Source organism: Rhagoletis zephyria, unplaced genomic scaffold, assembly GCF_001687245.7.
Source record: "Rhagoletis zephyria isolate East Lansing unplaced genomic scaffold, Rhagoletis_zephyria_1.1 Rzeph_scaffold_01367, whole genome shotgun sequence".
In the NCBI taxonomy this organism is placed as follows: Eukaryota; Metazoa; Arthropoda; class Insecta; order Diptera; family Tephritidae; genus Rhagoletis; species Rhagoletis zephyria.
The window spans coordinates 91,388-117,356 of NW_016158451.1; the positions used below are offsets into that span (position 1 = coordinate 91,388).

At 34.5% G+C, this 25,969-nt stretch overlaps 1 protein-coding gene across 1 annotated transcript in view; it reads left to right on the top strand.

Annotated features, from left to right (window-relative positions):
- The window catches only part of Dnah3 (dynein heavy chain 3, axonemal), a gene marked incomplete at both ends in the record, with an annotated part of 130,078 nt that overhangs the window by 91,189 nt on the left and 12,920 nt on the right, over window positions 1-25,969 (top strand). Inside the window, 9 exons of the mRNA XM_017617236.1 lie at window positions 8,467-8,592; window positions 12,361-12,521; window positions 16,855-17,106; window positions 17,235-17,354; window positions 17,446-17,991; window positions 19,076-19,387; window positions 19,464-19,611; window positions 23,458-23,668; window positions 23,859-23,993. Of these exons, the coding sequence (XP_017472725.1) occupies window positions 8,467-8,592; window positions 12,361-12,521; window positions 16,855-17,106; window positions 17,235-17,354; window positions 17,446-17,991; window positions 19,076-19,387; window positions 19,464-19,611; window positions 23,458-23,668; window positions 23,859-23,993 (2,011 nt within the window). The remainder of the gene's footprint in view (window positions 1-8,466; window positions 8,593-12,360; window positions 12,522-16,854; window positions 17,107-17,234; window positions 17,355-17,445; window positions 17,992-19,075; window positions 19,388-19,463; window positions 19,612-23,457; window positions 23,669-23,858; window positions 23,994-25,969) is intronic.

The window sequence follows — 25,969 nt, forward strand, 5'->3', positions numbered from 1 at the left end:
CAACACCTTCCACGAATGTTACAAATTACCACGCAAATTTATTGAATTTTCCCTAATTTGCACGCAGTTTATGGATTTTATTTTTATGTGTTTTGTTGTAGTAACTAAACAATTGGCTAAAAGCAATAATAATAAAAAACTTTGCATGCATTGCGAAAACTGCTCTGTGCCAATACTTTAATTCGGCACTGTACATATATGTAGTATGTAGTAGTTCGTTGAAAACAAACACAGTGCATTCAGTTAGTTTGGTTTCTAATAAATGCATCGAAATTGATAATTGTGTCGGACTAGCTTATTTCGTATTTTGTTCAGCCAAAATCATCTGCCTAGTGATGCGTTTGAAGGTTCTTTATACTCTCAAACAACAATATAGACGTAAATTTACACACATAAATTTTTAACTGTTTTGTTGCTGTGCAGACATGCAGAAATAATTTCCTTTGTTAATATTAATAATAGTTGCTAACTAATTTAATATTTTATGCTTTTCAAAGAAAGCTTTGACAACAGGAAGTCCGGCATTTTTATTTTACTCGTGAACGAGACAAGTTCGGTTTTAGAAGGGTTAACTTCTATCCGATTTTCTTTTGCCCAGTGCCGCTTCCATCAGCTCTCTAATTGTTGGCCGGAATTTGCCGGAAATTAGTAAAGCCAAGTCATCAGCGCAGGCAACTAGCTTCGTTCTTTTAACTTTAAAGCTTTCTAGCTAAAATTCAATTTGAGGGAATTTTTCCTATTGGCCACCATTAAAACTCTTCGCACTCAAGTATTTCATACCCTCTTGTTTTTAGACATTTTGTCTTCTCGCTTCGCCTTCAGCTCCCTAAATCGATTTCACATGGCTAGCGTTGCGCTCGGTTGCAGCGCGGCTGCGTAGGTGACATCTATTTTCTCTTCAACCCACTCAATTTACCAGTTATTCCATCGTGCTCACTGATATCTGACTACTTCTACGGCAGCGTCCGTTTGGTGAATAGTGTTCTCAGGAAACAGGTGTGAGAAGCAAGTGCCAAATAAGCTGGCTATCTGTTAGTGGTTCGAGCCGATGTTCGGTATTAGAAACGTGTTTTCCGCCTTTCATAACAAGATCGATTCGGTCGTGGTCTGAGGAAAAATGTTGTGCTGGACCCTAGTGCCGCAGGCTATCATGTTTCAGGTCCCGGCAAAGTCGTCTATCAGCCCAGTCCACTATGGCATGTTTCGTCGTAGAGGCTAAATTTTCCGAAATAGGCAGGTGCCGATATGGAGAGAAAAATATACAAAATTTTCAATCCGTACATATGTTTTGATAACCTCTATTCTATGATGATTTGTATGTGTAATCGTGACATAAAGAAGGACAACACTTTTCGGAAATTTATAGAAGCCAACGAGGCGAATTTCGAGTTTAGAAGTATTTCGTTCACGAAAGTATCTCATCCCTGCAACTACTATAGGCTGGAAATTGCCACCTTTTGCTCTTATTATTTTACTTATTTTATTTGATATTTGTTTTTGTTATTTTTATGGCCTTTATAACAATTATATTCAACAATTTTTATGAGCTCGAGGCCGTATTAAATGCAAATTTATTGTGAAAAGCAACAATAATTTGAAAAAATGCTAGAAGTGATAGCTATTTCGGAAATCACCACATTTCCTCATCAGACTTCTTTCAGTAGGATTCGAACCGACGATCACCACTGACTCAGCCGGTTGCCTACGCACTGTGCTAAGTTTGTCTTGTTAATTCTTGTTGCTTATTTTCCACTATTTCACTTTGCTAAGCCAACTACAATCAAGCGCAGCNAATATTTCTATATTTTATTTGATTTCATTTTGCAATAGTTTTCGTATTGTTAGTAGTTTCATATATGTACATAGTTATCTTCCTTAAATCATTCCCAACGGGTTGCCTTCTAACGTTTTCATGAATATTTACATACATAGCTGCTTTATATGTCATTCGAAGACAGCTGGATAGCCAGGCGCCTGGACAANTAGCAGGAAGTCCGGCATTTTTATTTTACTCGTGAACGAGACAAGTTCGGTTTTAGAAGCGTTAACTTTTATCCCATTTTCTTTTGCCCAGTGCCGCTTCCATCAGTTCTCTAATTGTTGGCCGGAATTTGCCGGAAATTAGTAAAGCCAAGTCATCAGCGCTGGCAACTAGCTTCGTTCTTTTAATTTTAAAGCTTTCTAGCTAAAATTCAATTTAAATAGAATTTTTCCTATCGGCCACCATTAAAACTCTTCGCACTCAAGTATTTCATACCCTCTTGTTTTTAGACATTTTGTCTTCTCGCTTCGCCTTCAGCTCCCTATATCGATTTTACATGGTTAGCGTTGCGTTCGGTTGCAGCGCGGCTGCGTAGGTGACATCTATTTTCTCTTCAACCCACTCAATTTACCAGTTATTCCCTCGTGCTCACTGTTATCTGACTACTTCTACGGCAGCGTCCGTTTGGTGAAGAGTGACCTCAGGGAACAGGTGTGATAGAAGAGTACCAAATAAGCTGGCTATCTGGTAGTGGTTCGAGCCGTTGTTCGGTATTAGAAGCGTGTTTTGCGCCTTTCATCACAAGATCGATTCGGTCGTGGCCTGGGGAAAATGTTTTGCTGGACCCTAGTGCTGAAGGCTATCATGTTTCAGATCACGGCGAAGTCGTCTATCAGCCAAGGCCGTTATGGAATGTTTCGTCGTAGAGACTAAACTTTCCGAAATACGGACCTAGGATCCCTTCTTTACTCACCCATGCATTGAACCCGCCTAGAACGATTTTGATATCGGGAGTGGACAGTGCTCGTAGGTGCGCTCCAAGCGATCTCTCAATGATTCGTCCTTTTCCTCTGTCGGAGCGCAAATGAGCGAGATGATGGAGAATCCCGCTTTAATGCAGATTGTGATGATATGATCATTCCCACCACAATACCGAATTTGTACCCCATTACATGGTAACTATTTCTGAAATTCTGAATGGAGGCATTCATCCACCATTCGCTGAGGTAGGGTAGGGCTGTCGGACCGGCAGCAGAGATAGGACGATCTTCCCCTCAGCCGCAGATATGGGGTAAAAAAATATACAAAACTTTCAATACGTACATATGTTTTGATAACCTTTATTCTATGATGATTTGTTTGTGTAATCGTGCTCCTATTATTTTACTTATTTTATTTTATTTCATTTTGCAACAGTTTTCGTATTGTTAGTAGTTTCATATACATAGTTATCTTCCTTAAATCATTCCCAACGGGTTGCCTTCTAACGTTTTCATGAATATTTACATACATACATACATAACTGCTTTATATGTCATTCGAAGACAGCTGGATAGCCAGGCGCCTGGACAACATGAACCAGCATAAATATATGAATGGATATACATATGTATGTATGCACATACATTCAAACACAAGCCGCATAGTATGTAGTCTAACAACTAGGAATACATTAATTATAAGCCAGTAGGCGTTACATGTAAACCTCTATCTATTCATGTGCATACATATGAACAATAAATAGTAACAATTCGGAATTGGTGCCAATGCTGTGGGGAAANTATGTACATACATTCAAACACAAGCCGCATAGTATGTAGTCTAACAACTAGGAATACATTAATTATAAGCCAGTAGGCGTTACATGTAAACCTCTATCTATTCATGTGCATACATATGAACAATAAATAGTAACAATTCGGAATTGGTGCCAATGCTGTGGGGAAATGTATGGACATTGGTAACAAATGTTATAACAAAATCAATTAAACTGTACGACACAGCTTTGAACAATACACGAGATAGTTATTGTTGAAATATGAATGCTTAATAAACATAAGCATGCATCTTTGTCTACACTAATGCATGTATGTATATGTACTATGTGTTGTATATATGCACATAGGTACGTTTTTACATATCGAATGCAGGTAGAATACTTGTTATACACATAAACCCCGTAGGGAAAATCTCTAGTTCTAAAGAAAGAAAAAGGTATCATAATTTTCAATCTTTTTTGTTCTTCCGTGTGTGCGATTTTAAGTTATTTTGAAAGAAATGTGTTTTCAATTTGAAATTTAATTTGTTTGAATGATTTTAAGAAATGTACGTTTACATACCTTTGGCTGTAGCTGAGTTTGTAGAGGCGCTCGCTGTTATTGCTTAGATTCCAGACGGTCCCAAGATGTTAAAATGTTAACAGAAAATTGGTTTTGTATTACCAAGCTATGAAAAAGCATCTGCGAAGTGCGGAGTAAAAGCGTATTTGAACGAAAAAGTCGCCAAACACTTATCTATGCAAAGTAAACTAGACCCCGCTGCATTGCTTTTTCGATAGTTCGGAACCAGTTCTAAATTCGTCACTTTAGATATAGATTTCTAGTGAAAAAAGTGAAAAAAAACAGTTTTTAATAGACTCACCTTTCGCCGATTTTGGACTGGTGCGGATCTAGACACTATCGGACTGGTTCGTTTTTGGCCACAAAAAGATCTAGTACAGAACTAGAAATTTGATTCACTAGTCCGCGGTTTCGCTGCAGGGTACATATGTGTTTATGTACGTTTGCTATTCCTAACTACTATGTTGTCATGTGGTAATGAGTGTCGATGGCAGTATGGTAAGACAAGCAATATTGAGTTGTGGCAGCTCGCAACTGACAGCTAAATACCCTCATCTAGCTAGTAGCTAGTATGGCCCCAAGCCGGGCAACATAGACATGGAAGGTCATGTTAAGTAATGCATTTGCAAAATTTTGAAGTTAGGTAATAGTTATTGCGTTCAAATCTTTTCGAAATTTGAATAAATCGTTGCCGAAGAAGCCCTCAAAATTATCGTTTAAAGACCTCTGAACTCAGATGAAGTACGGCCAAGTGGTTATTAAAACCCGCTATGTAGAGCGCATAGAGTATACTCATGAGGTATACTCATTGTTAAGGCATACTTAGGTTAGTAAAAGCTTTAAAATTAGCAACGGTAATGATTTTTATTCCAGGCAGGCAGAGACATTTTTTTAGACCCAAACCACACTTAAAGGTTTATCTATGCCATCTGAGAGGCTGGTTAAATCTCTTGAAAATCGGCCTAAGCTAAACGGAGGAAATTCACTGAACTTTCTTAGATTAAACCCAAAACTGCCGCTATTCAATTTCTAAGTAATAGTCAAATTGATTTCGGTTTTATGCCATTTACAAGAAACCAAAAACAAAAGTNCTCAAACCCAAAACTGCCGCTATTCAGGTTTTAAGTAATAGTCAAATTAATTTCAGTTTTATGCCATTTACAAGAAACCAAAAACAAAAGTGTACATGACTTTCTGTAACAATGCAACACTTAACTGCAATGCAATTACAATACAAGCAAATATGACAGCAAACATAATGACAAGGTGTATGATGAACAGGCGATTAAATAGTGTCTGCCAAAAGCAGAACACTTGTTTACAGTTGTATGACTGATTCGGAAATTATGTGACTGAATAGGCAGAAATTTGTTAGCAGCTGCATGCTGGCAGTGCATATATACATATGTATATGTATGTATAAATGTAAATATGTATGTAAATAGATACGGTGCATTTCACGCCAAATCGGACACCATTTGGTCTTTGCATTACCGATTTTTTAATAATTCTTTATGTTGATTAAGTAGCTATTGAGAGAGATCTTTTTTTTTAATTTTTTCGCCGTTTTCGAGTTATCGATTTTTGAAAAAAAAAAAACATTTCATAAATGATAAAAACTATTACTGGTGTACCTAATGAAAAATTATTATTCACTTTTAGTACTGATAGCTGAAACATGGAATTTTAAACATCCAAAAAAATACTTAGATCCCATTATCGGACTAGACTCCAAAGGCGCGGAATGTGTGAAAGTTTTATAGAAAAAAATTTCAATAAAATCGATCAGTACGGGGGCTCCTAAATATGTCAACATCAAAGCTTTGTATGGTTCACCCCTTATTTGCTCTACGTACAAACTAAAGACATCCACAAAACGTTTAAAATTTTTAAATAAATTAAAATTTAACAGAAAGTCTATATTAACTCTCTTATTTTTCATAAGTTTCTTCGTAGTTTCGAACATAATTATTTGTAAACCAGTGTTATTTGAAATTTTGCACTTATTCCGAAAGAACTCAAACAAATGAGTATATGGAGATTAATATTGCATGATAAAAGCATTTGCGATGACTACGAGTTAATATGAATAATTTTCAATACTATGTATGTATGTATGTCAATATTTTCTGAATTAAATTTTTTGAAACCCGCTAAAAAATTATTTTAAAATTGTGAAATTTTCATGGATGTCTTTAAGAAAAGTGTGTCCCGAACAAAAGCCTCTCTGAACAAGGCCTCTCTGAATTGGTAATGTCATACAAAAAAAAAAAACACTATTAAAAAAATAGGAGACGCAAATGGTGTCCGATTTGGCGTGGAATGCCCTATATGTGTATTACATATATATACATACAAAAATATGTATATGGACTTTAGTAGAAAATTATTACGTTACGGTTGTTTCGTAGACAGTTACAGATTTATGCAATTTCAAGTGAATACGCATCTACAGCAAATTATTTGGTCTTAACATGGCATGTGTATGTAAACTTGTACGTGCTCGCTTTTGTGCCTTTATTCATATTGAATACGTTTACATAATATTCTGATAACTCTTCTATCTTTGATCAATGTCAATTAATCCGAAGCTGCTACTTTAGTTAATAGTTATAACTAAAATGCACTTTATGCCTACTTGCAGCAGAATCTGTGAGGAATAGAACAATGCAAATCAAAACGCTTGAGGCTACTACATATGTATATGTATACCATTTTTGCAATTTCCAAACGGGTACAGTTATCTAGAAAACTTATGGCTGGAAGCACATTTTGTACTACGAGCAAATACAAATGCCGAAAGCTATAAGCGAAGTTTAATTGCAAAATGCTAATTTGACACCTTTGGCTAGTAGTTGGCCGAAAATTGAAATGAGATTCAGAATTCTCGTTTGTGTGTGTGTGTGTGTGTGTGTACTAGACTGATTAGTTAACAACTTAATTAACAATTTATTATAAAATCCTGATGGGCAAAAGTAAATCCTTGTCAATAAAAAAATAAGAATTCCATTTGTGCTGGTAAAAAATTAATTAAAATAGTATAAAGAACAGATTTTTTAAGCAAGAAGTTTTTTTATTGTAATTATCTTTTATAGGTCCTCCAAAAACCGCCAAAAACCCAAGAACTAAAAAATGTTTAGTATGAAAAAATGGTTAAATATACAATTGGGTATTATTATGCCAAGAACCTTATACTGTCTCACCGATACCCCAGGCTGAAAACAAAGTGTTAAATCAAGAACGGTACTCACCAAGGGCCTTATAAATGTAGGTGGGAAAGTTGTCGCTATAAGATAGCTAGCAGAAAAAAGACTCACCTTTGATTGCATCCCCAAAGACAGTGGTGTGCATTTGCATCCATGCCTTTGATGACGAGTCTTTGCGCTTTCTTCGCTGCACCAGAATATCTTTTTTAGCTGGCCAGCAACACTGTACTCCACGTAGCAGGATGCCAGAAGAATAGCCACTTATCTATCTCGTTTTATGACGAACCTCCGTCAGATACTCAATGCTATAAATAAATAGAAGGAGCGGTGGCATCGAAGCTCAAAAATGTCCGTCGAAACGAGCGGCTATTCTTCAATAATTATGCGGTGTCCACTCTAAACTATTTATTTACTGTTTGACCACATAGTTGATCTTATTCGTTACACTTATTTAGGTTTGCCAAGCTTTTATGACTTATTTAGGCTATTCTTGGCTACCCTTGCTTCGAGCATTCTTTAGTCGAAGATAGACGCTGCCGTAACCATCGAAATTTCACCAAGCTCCGGCTACAGCAGGCCTAACACTTCCTGGAGGATTTATGTAGCTGTGTCCCTCATCTTTTGGCTTTTACAGCAATCGCAAAGCGTCCTCTGCCCACGACACACACTAGTTCCATGCCTAAACCTTCGTTGTCATATGGATTAGAGCACTACCACCCCTTTATCTCGAGCTTTGTTACCACTGCCTTCAGTGTTCAATCATCATTGTGACTCTCGGTTGCCATATGTTCATATTTCGCAAAGTTTCATACTGGGAGGCTGAGTGCATTATCCCTAGTCTCCTGTTCCATGCTAACACACAGCTTTGGATGCTCAAGGTGATGTACTACCGCTTCTGAGTTAGTTATTCACTCTAAGCCAACGTTTTCTATACCAAGACCTGCCACCGCGTTAAGGTGCTTGCCTTCGATATGAAAGAATGTAAAACTCGAGAAAATCGGATTTAAAGTTTGCAGAGCTCCCGTAGTGAAAATGAAGACACATTTCTTCTAATGAGCTTTTGTTAATCGATACAGTCGTGAAATTTTCACACAAAATAAATAGAAGAAAAGGTGGCGGTCATTTCTGCATTAGTTAATGTACTTATTTTATCTTGCAGGCTATCGACGAAGGTTTCATAGAAGACATTAATGGCATACTTAACACTGGCGATTTGCCCAATCTCTATCAACTGGAAGATAAAGCAGCAATTATGGAGAATATGATGAGCTTAGCAAAGCAATTGGTGAGTAGTGAGTTTACATACACATACGTATATGTATCTATTTTTATATACTTACATACATACATACACACATACATAGTATGAAAAATATTGGTGCGAGGGTAATGATTGGGAAGTTGTGGCAGGATAATTCTACTAACTAAATTACAATTAATTTCATATTAAAAAAGCGGGTTTTGCATGAATTTTTCGCGATTTTTGAAACTTGAAATTTGTTTGTTGTCATTTGTTTCCAAATACGAAATAGTGCTTCAGACAATCCCGCTCTTCTCGATGATGGAGAGGAATAAAACAACAATCCCCCTTTCAAAAATTGTCAAATTTTTTATTCAACAAGTTTGGGCTATAACACCTAAAGTTTTTCGACGAATAAAACCACCACTTTCTAGTCGTCCCTCCAAGGCAAGTGAAGCGTACAAAAAAAATTCCCTTGTTAGCTTTCGTGATGAAAAGCTCTTTTGACGGAACGCACTTGTATTACATTTTGGTCGCTCTGCTCGAACAGTCGCAATGACGTAGTGAGCAAAGCAATCGCGTGCCATTCAAGATATCCGAGATCGATTCTTATTAAAATTTTTATTTTCCTTGTTTTTAATTTAAATTTCTTTTATTTTAAGATTTAATTGTTTTCAAAAGAAAAATCTAAAATACATATACATAATTTTTTTTAATTTTTAGAAACCTTTATAATTTTATTACATTAATTTTATTTTTTTTTGTTGTAAAAAGAATTTATTTTTATTTTGTTTAATTTTAAAAACTTATATTTTTTCTTCTATTTTAATATTTTTTTTTTATTTTCCATAGGTTTTTAAAATATATTGGCTTAGAAGGAAGCACCTTTCTTTTTCCATTTCATTTAATTTTTAGGAACTTATTTTATTTTTAATATTTTTTTTTTATTTTTAGATTATATTTTTTAAAAACAAGTAATGATGAGTGTTTTGTGTTTGGCCGTCTTATTATAATTTATACGTTGATTTTTGAGCTTCAGGCCGGTTATTAAATAAGACATAAATTGGTATAGATTTATTCATTACATTGATTGTTGCCGATATTTCGTCTTCACATGCACTGCTAAAAGACAAATAGAAAAAGGGTAAGACCACCTCGTTAGTAGCACTTTCAATTAGTTTTGCGAAAGACAGAAAATACCTTTCAAGATAGTTGCTAGAATAGAAAATTGTCCTAGGAAAGACTTTCTTCTTTCGAAAGCCTGTGGTGAATTTAAAGACAGTTGCCAGAATTGCCCTGCAAAACTTTGTTCCAAGAAAGTTCTTGAAGCATCAAAAGAATTAAAAGCAGTTATGCTTATATATGAGCAAATCTCACAAGTTATTACATTTTTGGACAAAAACGTGGTTTTTCTCGTAAATGGTGGCACACTTACCTCAGACAATGCATTATATTTAGTTTTGCATAAAGAACAATATTTCATTGCGAAATTGTATTTAAATGAAAACTTAAAAAAAATACACTACAACAAAGTCAAAATAACAACTCGTGCTTATGTACCCGTAGTTGTGCATGTAACGTATACGCCCCGTAGAACAATTTACAGCCAGATAACAGTTCTAAAAAGTAATTAAATATTCCCGTAGAGTATTTTCTATTACACCAGTCAAGACGATTTTTGGGTCTAAATTTTAATTAGATTATTTTTCTGATACTAATTTTTATATTTTTTTTATAATTTTACTTTAAATTACGATTAGAAAAATTTTTGCTGGATATCAGTATTTTTATTTAAGATTTGTGATAAACAATACCATATAAATGTAAAATAACAAGAAATTTAAAGTCTAAAAGTGAATATTTTTCGTTTTTCTTATACATATCGACGTAAATCAGACAAAAGCAGACTTTAAGAACTAAACATGAAAATTCAAGTGTTTTTTAATGTTTGGAATGAGAATCTAAGTATGAGAACAAAAACCCAAAAAAAAAAAAATTTGTTGACCGGTGTTATTATTCTATATTGGTACGTTTTGGTAAAAGGAACATTTTCACCATTTAATGGTAACATTTTGAAGTACATATCTTAAATTTTATTAAATTAAAAAATCTTTAAATTTCAAAAATTACAAAATAGCCTGTGACAGATATTCTGCATGCTGCCATTTTTTTTTTTTTTTTTAATTTAGTGGCACACTTTTAAAACTTCACAGATATGTTGGACTTGGTGCCTACTTTCATTGCCTCTAATATGAACATTATATCTGGAGACTTCCCAAAGTTATTAAAAAAAAAAACAATTATGATTTTTTCAAGTGACAATGAAAAAATGAGTAATTTCGGTACTTTTTCGCGTGATACTAAAAAAACAACTCGTGAGATTTGCTCATTTCGCTTAAATAAACATCAAACTTCCATTTCCTTTAACCGAACTATTTATCGTTTATAGAAAGCATTCTCTGTTACTGCTTGATAAAAAAAAGATGCATTTCAAAACACTCAAATTTTAATAACTATTTTATGATTTACAAACATTTTGCTTGATTTTTATTTTTGCCTATAAAAATTTGTCTTGTTGCTGTCGACGCTGCTACTTAATATGTATGTACTCATAGTATGCAAAGACATCATTATTTTAGTGCTATTGCAATAATAAGCGACAGCTCGACTTGATTTCGCAATAAATGCAATAGCTGCAAAAACAATTGCCGTTAATACAGCAATTACAATAGCAAAGGTTGACAACTACAACAAGAGCAACAACCATAACAGTAATACCAATAACTACTTATACAAACTGTATGTATGTATGTATGTATGTACTTAGTACAATAACAAGTTGTTATTTCATGCACTATGTTTGCTTTATTTCCGGCAACACATTCATTTCCGTCTTCCTGCCCTGATGCCACTCCCATGTCGGTCGTTTGCGGACCATCGAATGACAAATGTCGGTTACTTGCTTGGCCGCTCCGATGCGACTTCCTTTAACCTGCTTTATAATTCTGTTGGCTTCATCCTCAATTTCTGTCTTCGATACCATTTTCATACTGCTGCTGCTGCTGCTGCCATTGCCATTTCCATTGCTATTGTCACTTCACACCACTGTGGGAATTACATTTGCACATCTTCCTGACTGCACTACCACTGCATTTCTGCCTGTCGGCCTGCCTGCTNTGTCACTTCACACCACTGTGGGAATTACATTTGCACATCTTCCTGACTGCACTACCACTGCATTTCTGCCTGTCTGCCTGCCTGCCACTCAACTTGCCCCGCTGGAATGATGCGCCGCTGCACTGCTACTTTGCTCCCGTGCTGCTTTGCTGTATATCCTCCTTTCTCAACGAACTACTCACACAATCGATTCATATTTCAACNTGCCTGCCACTCAACTTGCCCCGCTGGAATGATGCGCCGCTGCACTGCTACTTTGCTCCCGTGCTGCTTTGCTGTATATCCTCCTTTCTCAACGAACTACTCACACAATCGATTCATATTTCAACTGCATTATTGAATGATGCATCTTCCTACTTACCACGTACTGCCGCAAAATGTTCGCTCTCTCTCTTTCTCCAACTGCCATCTGGCCATCTGTGTATGCAACTGTCACTGACGTCGATGCTGATGATAATTTCCTGCAAATAAAATACACACAACGAAATCGACAATATTTACCATCGCACATACATATCTACTTTTATATACATATATATTCTACACTACAACTGCAATTGCAACAACAACAACAATTGATTCGCCCTCTGCGCTTTGGGCAATTTTTGACTCAAATGCGGGCTAACTGACGCACAGGCGAGACAAATTGATAATTCCCCCTCAGAGATGTATGCATACTTTATCGAAAGGATACGTGAACAGCTGCATATAGCATTGGCATTTTCACCGATTGGCGATTCCTTTAAGGAGCGTTTAAGAATGTATCCATCACTGATAAACTGTTGCACGATTGACTGGTAAGTGTGAACGATTACAACAGTAATACATAGTATGTACATCTATTCAATGTAAGTGCATGGATGCATTTAAAAATGTAGGTATGTATGTAAGTGGTTTTATGTAACAGTTTTTTATTCGATTGTTATTACGCACACATTCAAATTAGGGTAGTCGTCTTGGTTTCCGAAAACCGATTTTTTATTTTGAACACCTATTATTTATTAGCTTAGGTTTTACACTGTTAAGTTTGTGATGTACTGATTTTGTGAGCAAATATGAAAACTAAACCGATTACGGTTAGGAATACGAATATCAATACCAATACGAATACAAATAGGAATATGAATACGAGTAAGTATTTATATGAATTAAAATATGGAACAACAGCTTTAGCTATAAATATGAGAACATATACGAATTCGTATATAAATGCGAATACAAGTACGAATATTAATACCAATACGAAAACAAATTCGAATATAAATACGAATAAGAATATGAATTCAAATATGAAAACGAATGTGAGAACAATTAGGAATGCGAATACGAATACTAATACAAATATAATTACAACAATTAAAACATATACGAATGAAAAGAGGAACAGGGGTACGAATACGAATACTTATGCGAGTAAAATACACACAGAAATTAGACTGCGAATACGAAAAGGAATACGAGCATGAATAAGAATAGGAATACGATAAGGAACGACAACCGGAACGTGGCCGAATAACAATATAAACAACAACTTTTTTCAAAAGGTTTGGCCATGCTTCTCCTTCACGGCGGCTGCTGTAGTCGAGTGATTAGTTGTGTGTACTACAATTCCGTCGCATTAAGGTCTAATCCCTAGCGAAAGCAACATCAAAAAATAATTATTGAAAAAGGTTTTTTTTTAACGATCGACCATCGACGGACAATGACAAACCTCCTAGTAAATTTCTGCCTTGAAAATGCTGCTCACAAAATCCATTTGACACCAAAAAATTGAGGAGAACCTCGGCCATTTAGTTAGTTTTACCTAACGAAATATCGCGTACTAAATAACTTGCTCTTTATCCTTAACTTAATAGTGTAAATATACAAAAGTAATCCCGATAAAGGCCCGTCATCGTCGTGAAATATTCCCGAGAGAGTACCGAAAATCCAGTAATACAAAAAAGTATCGAAATTCTGGGAAAAATTTGGAACAAATCATCTTGAAGTGCCACGAAAAAATAAAGTCAAAAAAATATCCAAAGTTCTTTAAAAATCAAGAAAGTTAAGCACGAATGGATCCGAAGAATTATGCAAACTTTCGGAGAAATCTTAAGAAGTTCCGAAAAATCCCGAAGCACTTCATTAAATATTCAGCTCTAAAGCGAATCTTATTGAATTATTATGTGCCGACTAAACTAATTAAAAGCTGCCGAAAAATACTATATGTATTTATTTTCTACATAGTTTCTTATTTTCTATCCAGTAAAAGAAATGTGCTTTTCATCATCTGGCTGAAAAAAATCTGTGTGAAAAAAACCACAAAATTTACGGCTGTTAAATCGAGCACCCTCCTATTAAAACCAAAAATATATAAATGTCGCCAAAAATGTTAACAAAATCGAGTTCGTAGAAATTATATGTAGCAAGCGTTTAGTGGATAGGAAATTTCTCCAACATGTTCAAATACATACTCTAATATACATACATTCATATACATATCTGTATTAAACTTGTTGAACCAGAATAAATGCTGTATCCTGCAGGATAAGGAAATGTTTTTGGCGTAAACTTCTTTTTACAAAAATATGTTGTACAACAAAATGCCAGCATTTACAGACATACAAGTGTATGGATATGCAGTCTGCATATAAATGTGTGGGTGTTGGTAGGAGCACACATACATATGTATGCACTTGTATCAGTGTATTGCACTTATCTGGTCTGCTGCAAAGGTTTGCAGAATTTCAAAAAACTGTCACTCAGTTGAAGAGGTATCACACACCAATGGTGAGGTATGCTATCGATCTTCCCTTGTGTGTAGAATAAAATGAAACATAAGCTCAAACGTTTAAAGAAGCATGAATTGGAGCTACACAGTTCTGCAGCAGTAGAGGTGTAAGGAAAGGAATTCGTGGCGATTTTATGGATTGTGAAAGACATATTTGCTTGACAAACTTTAGACAAGAGGGGAAAATACTCTGTATGTATGTATATGTTAAGTTGTTAACGCAACCATGTAATGCGGAAATTATTGGACTTTTCAAAGACTAAAATCCATTAGAAGTCTAGCACCAAGAGTGGAATTATTTATGAAACTGATTTAAAAAAATTGTAAACGCGTAAGCGATCACAGTTTCTCGCACAGATACCGCATACTGAAACCCAGATAGTGATTTTCATATTCCATACAAAAAATACGAATCATTTTAAAACTGCGATTTTTGCGTTTTTTTTAATCAATAATGCATTTTCTAAGGAGCCAATGTTTGTACATAAAAAATAACAAAAGAAATTAAATGGAATGCTAAGTAGTGGAGTAAAAAAGTCTATGCTTCCATTATAGGTCGTTAAAGGATTAAACAAAATTGTTAGTCGTGAACAGTTGCCTTTACCCTTTTCTTAAAGTATTTGGTTCAAACAGTATGGTTTTCAAGCTCTCTTTAATTTTGCGCAGAAAAAATTTTCATTTAATCTATTGTGCATTGAATAAAAAAAAATAAGTAAAGCAAATGAGCATAAATATGATTACCAATATGGTACCATAGATGCATTTTTTACCTAACTGTCACTCCGATTTAAATCCCACTGAATGACAGCTCTAACAACCTACGCTCTTGTCAAAATCATACTTCTTGCTATATCGGTTAACTCACCAAATTAGGAGACTAAAGCTTTAAATGTAAAATGTCTCTCTGACAGTTTCATTTTGGCAAACAACAACAATTTCGCGCCATTGCAAATATTTAATTGAACGCTCCAATTTATTTTGAAATTAACGATTTCACACTTTCATTTATTTATCTAATGATAATTATTTATACAATTCTACTGTCCCTCATTTAGACATGTCAATGTACAGCACTAAAAGGTCACTAAAATTAACATTTTACATTACTACTACATACATACATATGTACGTATGTACGTATGCATATAGACGCTTCAATAGTTTAGTCATTAGCTGGCAGAGCGTTTGAGTATTTATTATATGTATGTATGTACATATGATTGTGTAAGTACTACAAAATAAGTATTTTAGAGGACGTGGGACAAATGAGTGTAAAAATACAATTTGTGTATGTACATTAGACCGTACCACCTTTGAAGCAAACAAAAAAGAAACAGTCCAGCGCCTTCGTCTTGGTCTGCAGGCTGTATCGGAGATACAGCCGCTAAATTTAAACGTAGAATACGTGGTATGGTTAAGAGCATATCCAAGTAAAAAAACAAAAGCACACACTAAGCAAAAAATATCGATAACAAAAGCGATAATAATATCGGTAGCAAAATCGATAAAAACATCGATAAAGAAATCGATGAAAATATTGATATCAAAATCGAAAAAATATCGAAAGCNCGACAGGTTTGGAATTTTATCTTTGAAACGCCACACTTTTCTTTGAAATCGCTTTATTAGTTCTCGTGCAATAAGCGTTTTTGTGAAGCTCTAAAAATTACAACTACAGCATTTGAACATAGCCCCCATACCTTAAGGTAAGACGTATTCTACGTCAAAAAAAGTTCGCTAACACCTCTGAGTCTAAACTATTTTTCCAAATCAATGTTGCAAAAAAAAACATCCAAACTAGGGGTCACCTTTTAACATTTTTCGATGACATCTACATTCGGGAATTTATTTTAAAATAGTTCTACTGGAATAATGGAAACACCTTCTTGACAAAAATATAATGATTGCTGGATACCTTTAAATTACTGACCTTAGGGTGAAACTTTAGGGTGAAAAGCACTGAGATCTGATGAATAAGTAGAAACTAGAACAGGGTACTTGGGATGAATGAACTTTGCAACAAAAAATTGTCGCCTCGAGGCCAGAACACCGATATATTATACTTTAAGATCCGACTGTAAATGCCGATGATATTGTGAAAAATTTTTAAAGGCGACACCTATGTAGTATGTACGTTCGGCCAACAAAAATTTTAGATTTTTTATAGAGTTTCCTTTGCAAAAATATTCTAGACTCTAGTATGTATGGCTAACTTTTTTTCTGGTGCGATCTAATGTACAAACATACATATATGTATAAGCATGAATGTAGTATGTGGTAATGTTTCTAAGCTGCACATACTAGTATATACGTAAGCGCCCGTCTGTTTGTCTATATCTGCATTGCTTGCCGATTTTCAGGTTCATGCCTTGGCCGGTTGATGCCTTGGAGCGTGTTGCTGAATATTTTATCAGTTCAATGAAATTGGGTCAGGCACAGGAGCATGCTGAGTCTGGCGCAGCCGCCGCTGAACGAGCATCTGTAGATACCGCAGAGTCAGATACTACCAAGAAAAGCGATGAAATGGAGGAAATTGTGCTCAGTGAATTGGAATTGGAGCTGGTACAAATTGTCATGCATTTCAATAAATCCGTCTTTGATGCGAGCGAACGGTAAGTAAGCATTAATCAGTTCTACAAACAGAATAAAGTGATAAGACAGACTAGTATGAACCGAAATAACGAATAAGATATACACACACTAAATTTCAATTCACATTATCTCACACATAAAACTGCAGTTGCTATTTGGAATTGGGACGACGTAATTATGTGACGCCATCATCGTATTTGGAGATGTTGAAATCTTTTAAAATTTTCTATGTACGGAAATTGGATGAAATTACCAAACTGAGAGATCGGTGAGTGGAGGCGCTTACAATTGCTGCGGTGTTTTACTATTTTTTTTACTTTATTTTTTTTTTTTGCTAACTAAATATGTCTAAAATGCAGCTACACCACTGGCTTGGAAAAGCTAGACTTTGCCGCTAGTCAAGTCGGTGAAATGCAGGCGAATCTCTATGATTTGCAACCCAAACTGAAAGTGCTGTCCGAGGAGACTGAGCGCATTATGGTGAATATTGAACGCGAGACGGCGGAGGCTGAGAAAAAGAAGGAGGTTGTTGGCGCCGATGAGGCGGCGGCCAATGAAGCAGCTGCCGCAGCACAAGCGATTAAAGACGATTGCGAAAGTGATTTGGCTGAGGCGATTCCTGCACTAGAGGCAGCATTGGACGCATTGAACACACTCAAGCCAGCTGATATTTTCATTGTTAAATCGATGAAGAATCCACCGTACGCGGTGAAGTTAACGCTGGAGGCAGTTTGTGTATTGAGAGGTTTCAAACCGGATCGTAAGCCAGATGCTAGCGGACGTATGGTGGAGGACTTCTGGGGACCATCGATGCGCATGATAGGCGATATGAAATTTCTTGAGTCGTTGAAAACATTCGACAAAGATAATATACCACCGGCGAATATAAAGAAAATTCGAGAAAAGTGAGTGCGAGTAGTGTTAATTTGTTTTATTTTTGTTTTTGCATTGAACCGATTACAAGTTGCGAATTGACACAAAAAAACGCCGAGGCACGTAAACTTAATTTTGGATCGTAGATTATGGATCTGTATACTATTTTTCCAGATCAGGGCATTTTCCCAAGATATTTTATTTTTTATTAAAAAATCAAACTTTAACAAAAAAAAAATTCAAATAATAACACAATTTTTTTTATTATTTTTTTTTTATTAAAACCTCTCCTTTTGCCAAAACTCAACCTTGAAAATCGCTGGATAAATGAACAACTTTTGAATGGTCAAATGAAAATTTGCAATCATTTTTTTTTTTAATGAAATAGAAGCAGGAAGAATGTTACTCATACGCCATATCGTACGTGGCCGTACTCGTACATGGCGTATGAGTAACATTTTCCACGTTAGAGTTTGAATTTTTCTTCACTCGCAACGCAAACTTAAAATTAAAATATTTTGCAAAAATTACCTGATCTGGAAAAGCGGTAAAGTTTACGTGCCTCGTCGTTTATTTTTTCCGATTTTGCATACCTACATCGCACTGCATCATATCGCCAGATCACATGATAAATATTTTACCTTACATGAAATCGTGTTTCTATACTTTTTAGAGAATTAAATGTAGCCATCATAGAGTGAAAAGTTGCTAAATCCACCTTTTGAGAAATTAAATACACATTGTTTCGAAAAGGTACAAAGCGCTAGGCTAAAAAGTATGGCGCTATGGAAAGATCGGCGGATTCGGCGGCCACGCTTCTATGCTTCACACTATGGGTGTTTATAACCAAACCCACCTTCGGCATGCTCTTTAAGACGTAAGTCTCGTGAAGAATCTCACGCGTCCACTTCCGGTCGAAAATTTTTTCGTTTTTCAATAAAAAAAACTTTTGCCTGAACTTTAGTGGGGATGCAGGGGCGATCTAGGCCACTCCGTATAATAACATATAAATTTTTCACTAGCATTTTAGTAAAAATATTCGTATAACTCAATATTATGTAAAAACTTCAAATAATTTCTCACCTCAACTCATCAAATCAACTCTCCCACCGACAGATACATCCCCGATCGCGATTTCGTGCCAGAGAAAATCAAAAGCGCCTCAACTGCTTGTGAGGGTCTTTGTAAGTGGGTGCGTGCCATGGATGTCTACGATCGTGTGGCGAAAATTGTGCAACCCAAGCAACAGGCACTCGCCGAAGCTGAAGCAGATTTGGCATCGCAAATGGAAAAATTAAACGCAAAGCGTGCTGAATTGCAAGTAATTCTGGATAAGCTGCAAAAATTGAATGACTTCTTCGCAGAAAAATCACGTGAGAAGAAGAGGCTTGAAGATGAAATCGATAATTGTGAAAAGAAGTTGAATCGGTAAGCGTCGAGCTTTTAACTGATATTTAAGATGTATATTAATATTCCATTATTTATCTCTCTCTCTCTATTTCAGCGCTGAGAAGCTACTCGGTGGCTTGGGTGGTGAGAAGACACGCTGGTCTGATGCAGCCAACAATTTACACAAATCTATTAGCAATATTGTCGGTGATGTTTTGTTAGCTGGTGGCGCTGTGGCTTATTTAGGATTCTTCCCCACCGAGGTAAGCGGGTTGTTTTAAATCAGCGAAGCATAAAAATTCAGCTTTTCTTGGCTTCGCAAATGACTCAGAAGATATTTACTGGTTCGGGGATTACGAGTCGTATCGAGATATTGTATTGAGCGCTACTAGTCTACCAGCATATATTTAATTGGTCTTTTAAAGCACATCAGTGTGGTGGTACATACATACATACATACATACATATGTAACACCGTGCTACAAAAACCAAAAAATAAATAAAATTCAAACCTCACGAAACTATGGGCCATATATAATGATACTGCGTTTTTAGTTTCTCAGTTAGCTAGGACTTTTAAATTTAAAAAATATGATTTGTTCAAAAAATTAAGTGCAATATGGAATAATATGGGTACCACTTAAAAAAATCTGTAGATTTGAAAAAAATATAAGTCTTTTAGTTCGCACGGATGAATAGGTATTGAAAATGTCCTTTTAATTAATTTAATTTTTTTGAGCTATTAAAGTTAGTGGTCGTGTGTACATTAGTCCTTAACATAAAAATTTCAAATTTTCAAACATTCATATTGCAAACTTTCAGAGTTATTCGAGGATAAAATTAAAAAACAACTTTTTCAGTACCTTTTCGTTCTTATGCATCAAAAAATTTACTTTTTTAAATTCTATAGGATTTGCTCTTTTAAATATATAATGCTCATATTGTTATTCTACATTGCACTGAGCTTTGTAAGTAATTTTTTTTTATTAATTTTAAAGTCCTTTTAAGAGGAAACGTAGTTCTACTATTTTTCCCCCCATTTTCGCGAATATAACTATTGATTTTTGTGTTTGTAAAATTTACTGTCGCACGGTGTAATCAGCAAAAAAAGTCACAGCTTTTTAAAATATTCACTATCCACCTGCCGCCGTCATTAAAGCCTCTCGTTTAAACTGCTCGCCTAACGCGCTATTAGCATTTTCAATAGCTGCAAAAAAGACAAAATAAAAATTAAACTTTCAACTACAACTATCGCCGAAATTAATCACTCTCGACGCGGCTTTTGCATGCTCAAAAATCGTTTATAAATTTTTTAACTTTACGCAGACAGTTCGCTAGCAAAAAAAACGCGCTAGAAAATATATTTATTTATTTAGGTATTTAAAAATATATCTAAACTACATAGTATAATATTTTGTGTATGTACATTAGGGTGGTACAAAAATACAAGTAGAAAAAACTTAAAATGTGAAGCTCTAACCGCTGGGTATTTTTCTAAATTAAAAAAAAAAATACCCTTTTTTTGTGAAAAAAGTAGTATTTAGAGCTGCCTCAAAGCCCGTGAAAAAAACTTTTTCGTAGTAATGGTTATTTAACCATTTTCTGATATTAAGGGGTCCCCCAAAAACCCCAATCAATGCAATTGGGGTTCCTTAAAAAATCGTTAGTATTAAAAAATAGTAAAGTAAACAATTGGTAATTATTATTGGGAGACTCTTGAAGAGAAACAGAGTTTTTCGATCGAAAAATTATGACATAAAATACATAGAAAACTTCATGGACTTTGAGGCAGTTCTAAATATAATTTTTTTGAACAAAAAAATCCTTGGCGGTGAGAGCTTAATATTTTAAAATTTCTTTGGACTACCCTATTGAACATACATATGTATGTATTTATGTACATATGTATGTATGAATATGTATTTATTTATTTTTTTTCAATTTGACAAAAGTGTCGGATGGGTTAAAAGTTGTTGTTTATATGCGCAGACACGTATAAAATTTATGTCCGAACAATATTTACTAAGCAAAACTAATTGATAAAATATGCATGTGCATAAATGTTCATAAGTATGTATGTACATATGTATATCTGGAACGGATATTAAAATTAGAAAGGTGCAAAAATTTAAAAATAAATGTCAGCTGTGAACGCAATGACTAAAAATAAATCTAAAAATGTGCAATAACACTTTAGCTCTGTGTATATGTTTATAGTATAAATATGTATGTGTGTATCTGTTACAGCAAAAAATCTGTTTGGTTTATAAATTCAAACAATTCAATAGGGACAATAATCAACCAGCCAAAAACCTTGTTTTATTAAAAATATATATGTTTTTAAGTAAACATATTTATTTAATTTAATAATAAAGTACATATTGTCTAAAATTTAAATGAATGAAAATATTAACTCGGTTATGCGTATATACATATATGTATGTTGATATCTACCTGTATATGTAATTAGTGGAATATTTGCGCTAATTATACCTCAATTAGGAAAGAATTTATGGTAAAAAAAATATTTGGTTAATCAGCGAAATTCTAAAAACTATACAAGCTTATACATATGCATGTACTAGGAATGTTAATCCCGGGGTCCCAAAAAAAAAAATTTTGCCAATAATCCCGGGATTTTCGGGATTTGAAATTTGCACTGATGGCAATAATAGAAACCCCTTTTCTTGACCAGTATTGGCTATATTTATTTTTTTATTTAATAATTAATATTTTTTATAAATGTCTAGCTGAGTATGCATATAAAACCGCGCGTTAGTAAATTTTAAACATAAATATCAATATATTCGCGAAACCATGGGCCACATATGTATAGTAAAACTGCGTTTTTAGTTTTCCACTCTGACGTCAGTAAATCAAAAATTATTTCAAAAATTCAGAGAAATGTGCTTAGAGAAGACGTATGGGTATAAAATTAATGAGGAAATCCTGTAGAATTTAAACAGAAGGACTGTAAAGTATTGAAAATGTCCTTTTAAAATTGTATCCTTGAAATTTCGCAATATTTGTTTTTGAAAAAAATTATAGGTTAAGAACTTATACAAACTCGATGACACCTTCGAACTTCGTCCTTCTAACTTTATCAGCTTAAAAAATTACCTATTCGTGCTTGTGAATCTAAAAACTTTTATTTTTTTTAATTCTCAAGAAATTTCCTCTTGCATTTGGTACCCATATTTTTATTCTACATTGCATTGAATTTTTAAATAATTTTTGGAATTAATCATATCTTTGAAATTACAAAGTCCTTTAAAGTAAATCCGGAAGTGGCAGAGCAAAAATAAAAACGCCACTTTAAATAAAAGAGTAGGTTTTAAATTTATTTATTTATTATTTATTTTATGGTAGGAGAGCTTCTCAAACAATATAGAAACCAATTTTCGATTTAAGTTGTTGAAAAGTAATGAATATCTAAATCCCCGCACAAATCCCCGGATCCCTGGTTTGTGATAACGACATCCCGAAAATCCCGGGATCGGAAAATGCTGAAAAATTAACATCCCTAGTACATACATATGTATGTATGTACATATTTAGGTATGTATACAAATATATAGCTAAGTATGTGTAGGCTTCTCAGCTTACTTATGTAAATATGTATTAACATATCAAAAACAAAGCGGCATAAAATTTTGAAATCAAAATGTGAAAATGATTATACAAAGAGTCGATTAGAAGTGCTGATTAATGCATGGCACTCGTTGCACACGATCAATACAATAATTTTCCACAAATGTGGCATGAAGTTTGCAACATACTACATAAATAGTTAGAAAATCATTTCCAATTGATAAGTGCACTAATTACCATCCACATGAGGTCAAGAGCCAACAGTGAAATAGTTTACTTCTCAAACTCCTACATATTCCTGTACTATAGTATAGGAATGCATAAATTAATGTCTGCTTAAAACTCGCCATTGTAACTCATCAATTCTTTGCATATCGATATCGTTTGCAAACTGTATATGTACATGCATACATATATTTGAGTTTATCCATTGTTAAATACATACACACATACCATACATACATAAGTACAAAGTCATCAATAATAAATATGGTCTTGTTTTTGGTTTTTTGTTGCAGTATCGAGCGCAAATTTTGGACGATTGGAATGAGTTATGTGTTCGCAAAAAAATTCCCTGTTCCGAGAAATTTTCATTGGCCAACACATTGGGCAATCCAATGCAAATACGCGCTTGGTCATTAGCAGGTTTGCCGGCTGATAATTTTTCTGTTGAAAATGGCATTATTGTAGCTAACTCAAATCGATATCCGCTAATGATAGATCCACAAGGTGAGTTGATTAAGCAGTGTACATATGTAATTTATTGCAGTAGTTTTTGTAGTTCAGTGGCTAAATTTTAGGGAGCACTGAACTGTCGTAAATCCTTGCAAAATTGTGACACTAATTATTGGTTATTTTTATTTGTTTTATGTACTACTTCTTTAACAAAAATTGTTTGTCGTTTCTTCATTTTCACAAGTGCAAGCCAATAAGTGGATTAAGAATATGGAAAAGGATAACTTTTTGCGTGTAATCAAGCAAAGTGATCCCAACTATATGCAAATACTCGAACTTTCAGTTACTTATGGTAATCCTGTACTTATTGAAAATGTTGGTAAGTTCAATATTAAAATGCATTTCTTCACTTTTTCAGATATGTATCTGTGTTATTAAATTTTTTTTCCTGCGGGAAGGGGTTTTGAAGCTTTCTATAGATATATGAAATTCAGAGAGCAAAAGCTCTCTCTGATACTCACTGTTTTGAATATGTCACAACCAAAATTTTTCCCACTGAAGAGGCTTTCTGTAGATTATGTAGGGGCTGGCATATCTACTAGTGTACAAATGTATATCATAAGCTTTTTTAAAGCTTTAGATTAGTCGGGCGCATTTTAATGCTTTCTAAAGATTTCATGCAAAAGGCATAGAATAAATGCTTTATCTGATTGTTGCTATTTTTAGTTAATATGGATCAAAACATCTACATCAGAAGCCTTTCAAAGCTTTCAACAGAATTTAGATGCAAGCGCGGAGAGTAACAGCACTCTCTGGTCGTCCCCGTTTTGGAACAGAAATGACCAGCGATGGGCAGAGAGAGTTTTTACTCTACACGCTTTTAAGCAAAATATAAAGAAAGCTTAAAAGAGTTTTGTCCGCGGGGCAAGACGGTATGGAGTTTTTTAATACCTTTATTTAAGACGAGCCTTAAAGCGACAAATAGTGTGTATTATACACATAGCACAGAGAGAGAAAATTTTACAGTTACGTCAAATAAATGTATTTCCCTCAAAAGAAGATTTGATAACTCTAAATAGTAGGGTCCTTTTTTTCAGCGGCTTTTTTTTATTTATATATATATTTTTTTTGTTGACTTCCACATCGAAATTTTGTGGGAAATACCTAAATAGTGATTGTTTCAAAATTCTATAGCTCAGAGGCATTTTATGGTATAATCTTGGTCAATGATAGAGTTTCTTCAGAATTGAATGTTCTACGAAAGTGACCATCGTTGCGGAACAATAACTCTCACCCGCGAGTTAGCACGAGTCGCTAAACCCAATTTTTTTTATGAAATTGTCGTTTGTTTTGCCCCTAACTCGTAGATAAAAGGATCTATAGAAAAATTGTAAATGACAAACTGGTGGAAATTGAATTTTTCGGAATATAAAATCGCTAACATTGATACTTCTTAAGATAATGGGCTTTGAAGTCTATATATTTAGTTGACGTAACTAAACTACTGCTCAGTGTATTAGCCTAGTTACAGTAGACCCCACCGTTGTATGCTGAACTACATTGCACAAGCGTGTGAAAATTAATTTACCTTTCCAACAAACCTAATTTAACTAACATATCGTTCATCATTTCGTTCTTCTAGTCCAGCGTTTGTTGCTGATGAAGGTCTCCCTGAAATTCGCCATCACTCTGAGCATTTCAATTCGAACAGCCCCGTAACGATAATTGCATTGTCTGAGGTCACACGTAGAGGTTGTGCGTTAAGCAATAAAGTTGGAGGTTTTCTAGTCGTCTTCTGCACTGGGGTCTCCTGGGTCTACTATTTTATAGACTATGATGTTCTACTGCCACTTGAGTGCCACTAAATAATTTGTCTTACTCAGCTGTTTATATCACCAAATTTAACACATTTAAACCAAACATATTAACCATGTCAATTTGTCACTTAGTCATTTCGTATATACAAATTGATGTTTCGGTGATCGTCACTTCATTTTGTTGTCATTTAATAATTTGCAGCTCATATACTTACATACATATGTTTGTATGTAGATACACTAAGAATGATAGACTGACAACATTGCTGTTAACATTTTATAAACAAAACAACAGAACTCTTATATTTTAGCTGTCTGTATGAAGCATGAACCCAGCTAGCATAATGTGCGGAAACATAGTATTCGAAAATTAAAAAATATACGGTTTACTGATTAAATTTTCGGTCGTTTTGACGTAGAATACGTCTTACCTTAAGGTATGGGGGCTATGTTCAAATGTTGTAGTTGTAATTTTTAGAGCTTCACAAAAACGCTTATTGCACGAGAACTAATAAAGCGATTTCAAAGAAAAGTGTGG